At 36.0% G+C, this 8,084-nt stretch overlaps 1 protein-coding gene across 2 annotated transcripts in view; it reads left to right on the top strand.

Annotated features, from left to right (window-relative positions):
• The window catches only part of USP53 (ubiquitin specific peptidase 53), a 66,243-nt gene that overhangs the window by 11,515 nt on the left and 46,644 nt on the right, over positions 1-8,084 (top strand). For both annotated transcript variants that reach the window (XM_040474950.1, XM_040474941.1), the window contains exon 2: positions 3,371-4,051. In XM_040474950.1, the coding sequence (XP_040330884.1) occupies positions 3,908-4,051 (144 nt within the window). In that variant the 5' untranslated portion in view covers positions 3,371-3,907. The remainder of the gene's footprint in view (positions 1-3,370; positions 4,052-8,084) is intronic.

Genomic DNA, 8,084 nt, shown 5'->3' with positions numbered 1-8,084 from the left:
CCCCCCCCCCCCCCCCCCCCCCCCCCCCCCCCCCCCCCGAGAGAGAGAGGGAGACAGAATCCCAAGCAGGCTGTACACAGCACAGAGCCTGACACAGGGCTCAATCCCACCACCCTGGGATCGTGACCTGAGCCAAAATTAAGAGTCGGACGCTTAACTGAGCCACCCAGGTGTCTCCATTTCTATTGTTTGCCAATAAATGGGCTTGAAAATCTCTTTTTTCTCTCTCTTTTCAGTTTAAGCCTTCATAACTTTCATCCTACTTCCTTCCCCACATCATGTGTGGATTTTTTTGAGTTATGTATTCTCTGTCTGTGAGTTTTTTGGCTTTTAATTGTGCAAAAATCATAGTCATTTTTAAAGGTGTTTACTCAATTTACTTTTTCTGGGAATTCTTTTAGATAGTATTGATAGTTTTAGATTTCACTCATGCCTTTTAGCTTTTTTGAAATGTTTATATTTTCCACTTCTTTACTCCTTTTTTAGTACTTGCAGGAAAATTTCCTGATCTGAGCTTACTGCTTTTTAATATGGTTTTCACTTCTATCCATTTTGCTAGTTAAGTCATTCTTTTGCAAAATTGCAGTATTTTAAAAAGCTGCCATATTCAGTTGGTGGATATTAATTGTTTATTTTAAATTTGTATTCCCTTCGGTCTGTTTATTCTGTTTCCTATGTTGTAAAATGTTCAGTTTGCTGCTACTCCTCAAGTGTCTGGTTATCTTTTTCCTGGAGTACAACCAAATTACAAACTAATAATGTTTACATGAGAAGGGTGAACTCTCATTTGTGTTTATTCAAATGATTTCAGTGAGTAGAGGTGGGATGTGAGTAGAGGGGCTTGATCTGGAGTGATGCAGCCTGAGAGAACTGTTACCCAGCCTAGCGGCATGATTTTTTCCAGATCCTACTAATCTCTGTTCTATTTGTGAAGTAGGCATGAGAGAAGAACACACAGGGCCCTTGCAGGTCCCCGTACTTGTTACCAGTTCCCAAACTGGTTGTGCTCTAGTGCTTTCCTGTTGTTATAATGTTATAATCTCCCTTACACTCCAGATGGCACTAGTGTGGTAGCTGAACTTTCCTGTTTCATTGCATTGTGTGGGGTGGGAATTCTCTGCCGAGAGCAATGTGAAGAAAGGAAAAGGTCCTAACTCGAAAGCTCTTTTCCAGTCTGTAGCACTTGTCCCTCTCTGTTTCTTAGCTGCTGTTTCCCTCCCACTTTAGAAGCCAGTTACTTTGGTGTCCTTAAGGTTTCTTCCTGTTTCTCATTTGGCTACCTGTTCCTTTTGTATAATCTCCAGACTTGGGCTGGGGTTAGGGAGCAGAGGGCATATACTAGTTTGACATCTTGCACAAGAGTGGAAGCCACAGTATTTTAAAATTATCTGTTTGTGTGTTTGCCCTTCACCAAAGTAAGGTCATTAAAGGGAGGGGTTGTTTTATATACTTAAGCACAGTTCATGATGCAAACCTGGTGCCTAGTAAATGATGAAAGAATATCATTTTAATAGGATTCTTTCATTAAAAATACAAATTTACTACCAATGTAGAGCTCCTTTTATGTTGTAATATTATGCATTTATTAAAAACTTAATTTATATTAAATATTTGGGGATCATTTAGATCACTTTAGGGAAGGTTGCAATCCACAGAGTTAAAAAGGAAACAACTAACATAGTATAGTGTTTTAGAATTCTTGAAACATTTAATCTATGTTAATTGGGGCTATTATTGTTATCTCCATTTTATAGATGAAGAAGCTGTAAATCAGAGAGGATAAGGATTTATCTAAGACCAAACAGCTAGTAAGTGATGAGCTAATATGTTGGGCTGGAAGTAAGCCCTGGCTTTAATTCTTTAGATAAGACGCTTCTTTATTCCTCAATGCTTTCCTTAGTGGGCATTTGACCATTGGTATTGAACTGATCTATCTCATTCTTTTGTAGGTTTTTATACTTTGAAAAAGAGTTTAAAGCCAAAGTCCTCACAGAGGTTTTTCCGTGCCCCACATGATCTGTTCCCATCCCTCCTTTTCATCTTGTCTGTTCTTTGTTCACATTTCTCCTGCCACGTTGGATAGCTTACTATTTTCCCAACATGCTAAGCATGCTATTCACTGTGTTCGGAATGTCTTTTTCCCAGGTGGTATCTTCACCTCCTTCAAACATTTGTGCAAAGGCAACAATTCGCAACTAGACTTTCCATGACTATCCTGTTTAAAAGTGCAAACTGTCTCACGTTATATGCATTTTCCACCCTCTTTCCTTGCATTGTTTTTCTGTTAGCACTCAGCACATAGCTCTTCTAGTACAAGTTACAAGTTGTTACTCATTGTATTTTTGTCTGCCTTTCCTCATTATTAGTCCAGTGCCTGGCGGAATACCTGGCTCAGTGAATGTTTGTTGAGTGAATGAATATAGGAAGGAAATTTAATTGATTAAACAAAACTTATTAATAATACTTGTTTTATTTTAAAATTTTATTTATTTAACTAATCTCTACACTCAACTTGGGGCTTGAACTCATGACGCTGGGATCAAGAATTGCACGCTTTTTTGACTGAGCCAGCCAGGCACCTCAGTGATAATTGCTTTTAATTAAATTTAAAGTCCTTTTAGTCAAGAACATGCATTTGTGAATAATGTAGAAATTTACTTTAGTTCACCAGGATTTGTTTATCAATTTAAGGTTTCTTCTGAGTTATTTTACTTATTTTTTATTTAAAAAATTTTTTTCTTAATATTTATTTTTGAGAGACAGCATGAGTGGGAGAGGGGCAGGGAGAGAGGGAGACACAGAATCCAAAGCAGGCCCCAGGCTCCGAGTTGACAGCACAGAGCCAACACAGGGCTCAACCCCACGAACCACGAGATCATGACCTGAGCCAAAGTCGGACACTTAACCAACTGAGCCACCCAGGCGCCCCTCTTCTGAGTTATTTAATGCATATCAATTTGTGTAAAATCTCCTGGGTTTCTTGGGAAAATGATATGATTCTGTGTAAGAAAGATAACATAGAATGTCTGTATAAGTATTTGTTTTAATAAACAAGGCAATTTAGTGTTGACAACAAAGTTAGTACTTTTGAAAATACTACCTGAGATCTAATTTAATTCTAGTTTTCTGTAAAATATTTTCCTTATGAAACCACTCACCATTGAAATGTTCAAGTAGGTTGTGATTGATGTCACATGGGTATTTTTTAAAAGTTTTTAATGAAGAATAATGTTTTCATTTTTATATTTTAGAACATTATTAGTTATAATCCTCCTTGGGTATATATTCGGTATTTGTGTTCAAATAGTAAGGTAGCAGTTTTCTTGATTAGCCTTTACTTTTATTTAAACATTTATTTTCTTTCTTGTAGATTTGCTTTGAAGTCACGTTGATAACAAATATGGAGTCACCTTTGATAACTTCACCTGGAAAAGAGAATCTTCTTATTAAAAAAACATAAGGAAAACAGATGACCAAAGGAATCGTGCCAAATGCGAACTCAACATCTTTTTGTATCATCTGGTTTTTAAATCATCAAGACAAATGGCTTGTACTTCAAAGAAAATTATTTGTTCATTGACATTGTTTTTAGCAGTTTAAAAAAAAAATCTTTTTTTTACCTTAACTATACAACTCTCTTATAAAATTAAACACATATAAAAATTTTAAGATCATGTTTAAAATAGCTTTCTTTTTTAGAACTTCAGTGTTTGTGTACCCTATTTTTGCTTGACAAAGTCATCAAAAATTTACAGCAACAGGAAAGATATGGACTTGGAAACTTATGTTATTATAATTGACTGCATTGAATTTAAGTGGACAATTCAAGACATCATCCCTTTTATCATCAGAAATATCATGTAAAATATATAATTCTTAGCTTTAATGTAAACAGAGTTTCTTGAAAATGGCATGGGTGAAATTCTTACGGAAACCTGGTGGCAATCTTGGAAAAGCTTATCAGCCTGGAAGTATGCTGTCCCTAGCCCCTACCAAAGGCTTGTTAAATGAACCAGGACAAAACAGCTGCTTTCTTAATAGTGCTGTACAGGTGAGACCATAATTTCTTGTTTAATTTTCAAAAGTGCTTTTCAAGAAATCCTTTGTTTAATGTTTCTTATACTGTAAATTAAGAGTAAAGTTATTATTGACTGGAAAGCCTTTTTAATATTACTTTTAATTGTATCAAAAATATTTTGGCTTGGCATTTTTTTTAATTATAAACAGAAGTGAATATTATTTGTTTAATATAAATGGGAATGTTTTTGCAACAGAATAATGTATATCTATGCTATAAAAACATCTTTTGACTTAAAATGTTTATTTAGTAAGTTAAAAATATGTTTCTGAAATACATAAAATAGTTTTTTTGAATCAACTAATCTATTCCCCCCCCCTTTTCTTTTAAAAGGAATCTAGTGGAATCCCCATAGATAGCCTGGGTTGAAATGAGAATGCACAGTTAATTCTCAGGATTCAAACTCCCTTCGCCTTCCACTGCGGCCTTAAATCGTCTCTGTGGTATCATAATTTAGACACCACTATTTTAGTGGAACTGAAAATTAATCCATTTTGCTTCAGTCCTTGTTGAAATTCTTTTAATTAGCAAATATGTACTAACCTTGCTTTTCTGTCAGCATTCTGATATACATTGGGACCCTTAAATGGTAGTCACTGTTCTTCCCTGGCCTAAAGATCCCACTGGCATTAAGTGCTATGAGAAGTGCAGGAAAATATTTATTGAATGGCACTGGATATAGGGAAATACTGTATACCAAAAAAACGTGGAATGAAATGCTTTTAATTTTTTTTTTCAATGTTTATTTATTTTTGGGACAGAAAGAGACAGAGCATGAACGGGGGAGGGGCAGAGAGAGAGAGAGACACAGAATCGGAAACAGGCTCCAGGCTCTGAGCCATCAGCCCAGAGGCTGATGCGGGGCTCGAACTCACCGACCGCGAGATCGTGACCTGGCTGAAGTCGGACGCTTAACCGACTGTGCCACCCAGGCGCCCCGAAATGCTTTTAATTAAATCAGCTGTGAGAAAGGGCTTCTATCACAAATATTTTTCTGTTAACCCTTTTCTAGGTCTTTTTTTTTTTTTTAAACATATATATATATATGTTTCTCTCTATTTCTGTCCTTTTCTCTGGCTTCCAAAATGCAGTATGTAGTTGTGTAAAGTATACTTACATGGTACAGAAAATGGATAAATATTCCAGTGGCTATATATTTTTTTAAATGAACATTCCATTGCTCTGTACCATGAAGGTTATTTATACTCCTCTACGTAGTTATTGCCGTTTCTGTTGCTCATCACTCCTTTGTGTAGATCCGGGTATCACTTATTCTCCTTGAAGGAAGTCTTTTAACATTTCTTGTAGGTCAGATCTGTTGTTAATGAGTTCTTTCAGCTTTTGTGTGTCTGTAAAAAAATGTTTCAATTTTGTTTTTGAAAGATAGTTTTACTCATTAAAGAAGTCTAAGTTGGCAGTTTTTCTTTTTCAGTACTTTAAAGATTTTGGCCCTTTATCTTCTGGCTTGCATTATTTCTAATGAAAAACTGTCATTCTTTGTACCTCTGTATGTAACGTGTCCTTGTTCTCTGGCTCCTTATAAAATTTTCTTTTTTTCACTAGTTTAAGCAATTTGATATTGATGTGCCTCAACATAGTTTTCTTCATGTTTCTTGTGTTTGGGCTTATTGAGCATCTTACATCTGTGGGTTTATGATTTTTATCAAACTTGGAAAGTTTTTGACCATTATTTCTGACTGTGTCAGCACAGAGCTCAACGCGGAGCTTGAACTCATGAACCATGAAGTCATGACCTGAGCCGAAGTTGGATGCTTAACTGACTGAGCTACCAGGCTCCCCAACCATTATTTCTTCAAACTTTTTTGTCTCTCTCTTCCTTTGGAGGATTCCAATTATATGTAAAAGTGGTTGCCTCAGGTTGTCCCACAGCCCACTGATGCTCTTTTCATTTTCACTCTCAATCTTTTTTTCTTTCTCTTGATTTCATTTTGTATGGTTTCTATTACTATGTTTTCAACTTCGTTAATCCTTTCCTTTGCAGTGTCTAATCTGTTAATCCCATCCAGCGTATTTTGATTTCAGACATTGTAATTTTACCTCTAGAAGTTTGATCTGGGTCTTTTAAAAATCTTTTTGAAGTCTATACTTAACATGTTCAGCCTTTTCTATAGCATCTTGAACATTTGAAATATAGTTATTGTTTTAATGTACTTGTCTACTAATTCTGTCATTCTGCAAATTATGGGTTTCAACTGGTTTTTATCCTCATTTGGGAATATATTTTTTTCTTATTTTAATGTCTAGTAATTTTTTATTGGATGTAAGGCATTTTGAGTTTTATCTTGTTGGGTGATGGATATTTTTATATTCCTAGAAATATTCTTGAACTTTGTTCTGGTATACTTTATTTGGAAACAGTTTGATCATTTTACTTTTAAGCTTTGTCAGGTAGTCCCAGAGTTGTGTTTAATCTAGGATTAATTTATCTACTACTGGACAAGACCCTTCTTTCTTTAATCAATTATCTGTGAATTATGAAGCACTCAACTTTGGCTATTGGGAGCAGGCACTGTCCTGGGTGGGTTTGAATTCTGGGCACTATCCCCTCTAATCTTTTGGAATACTTCTTTCCCCAGCCATAGGTGGTTTCCTCACAGTATTGCCTGAATACTCAAAGGGGACCCTCTGTAGAGCTCTGGTATTTGCTCTGTGCAGCTCTCTCCTCTGCAGTTCTCTGCCCTGCCAATTCTAGCTGCTTTGGTGTCCCTGAATTTCCACCTCTGTCTCTTCAATTCAGGAGATCTGTTGTCCCGGATGTTAAAATGTGTGCCATGTAAACTAATTTTCAAAGCCAATCCTTACTAACAAAACAATTATTCAAATAGATTTTGTTAGAAAAAGCCTGACTTCATTTTTAAGAATTCAGAATGTAAACGTTGTTATGCAGTTTGATGAATATTTTTAAAAACCACTGAGAAATAAATTGTGGAGTATGTCTTGTAAGAAATTACTAAAAGTAGACATTATTAAAATTTACCGTTTTCAGTAGTGACGCACTAATTTACATTCCCACCAGCAGTGCATGAGGGTTATCTTTTCTCCACATCTTTACCAAAACTTGTTATTCTTTTGTCTTTTTTGATAATAGTCAATCTGATACTTGTGAAATGATATCTTATTGTTTTGATTTGCATTTCCATGTTGAACATCTTTTCATGTGTCTGTTGGCCATCTGTATGTCTTCTTTGGAAAAATATCTATTCAAGTCCTCTGCCCAATTTTTAATTGGGTTGTTGTTGATGTTGATATTAAGTTTTATTAGTTCCTTATATATTTTGGATAACCCCCTATCGTATGTATGATTTGAAAATCTCTTTTCCCATTAATTAGGTTGCCTTTTTTTTTTCTTTTTGTGTTTGTTTTGAGCAAGAGAGAGAGAGAGAGAGAGAGAGAGAGAGAGAACACGAGTGGGGGAGGGGCACAGAGAGAGGGAGACACAGAATCCGAAGCAGGCTCCAGGCTCTGAGCTGTCAGCACAGAGACCTATGTGGGGCTCGAACTCCCAGACTGTGAGATCCTGACCTGAGCCAAAGTTGGACGCCCAACTGACTGAGCCACCCAGGTGCCCCTGCCTTTTTGTTTTGTTTTTTAAATATTTTTTTATTTTTAAGTAATCTCTACACCCAGTGTGGGGCTCAAACTTACAACCCTGAGATCAAGAGTCACATGATCTGCCAACTGAGCCAGTCAGGCGTCCTCCTTTTTTGGTTTGTTGATGGTTTCCTTTGCTCTGCAAAAGCTTTTAGTTTCATGCAATCCCATTTGTTTATTTTAGCTTTTTTGCCCTTGCCTAAAGAGATTGGTCCCAAAAAAAGTATTACTGATATCAGATAGAGCTTAGTGCGTATCTTTTCTTCTAGGAATTTTATGGTTTCAGGTTTCACATTCAAGTCTCTAATCCATTTTGAAGTTATTTTTGTATGTTGTGTAAATGTGGTTCAGTTTCGTTCTTTCACATGTAGCTGTTCAGTTTTCCCAACACTAT

The sequence above is a fragment of the Herpailurus yagouaroundi genome, unplaced genomic scaffold, assembly GCF_014898765.1.
Source record: "Herpailurus yagouaroundi ecotype Mexico unplaced genomic scaffold, PumYag 28, whole genome shotgun sequence".
Classification (NCBI taxonomy): domain Eukaryota; kingdom Metazoa; phylum Chordata; class Mammalia; order Carnivora; family Felidae; genus Herpailurus; species Herpailurus yagouaroundi.
This window is presented reverse-complemented; position numbering and strand designations above follow the sequence as displayed.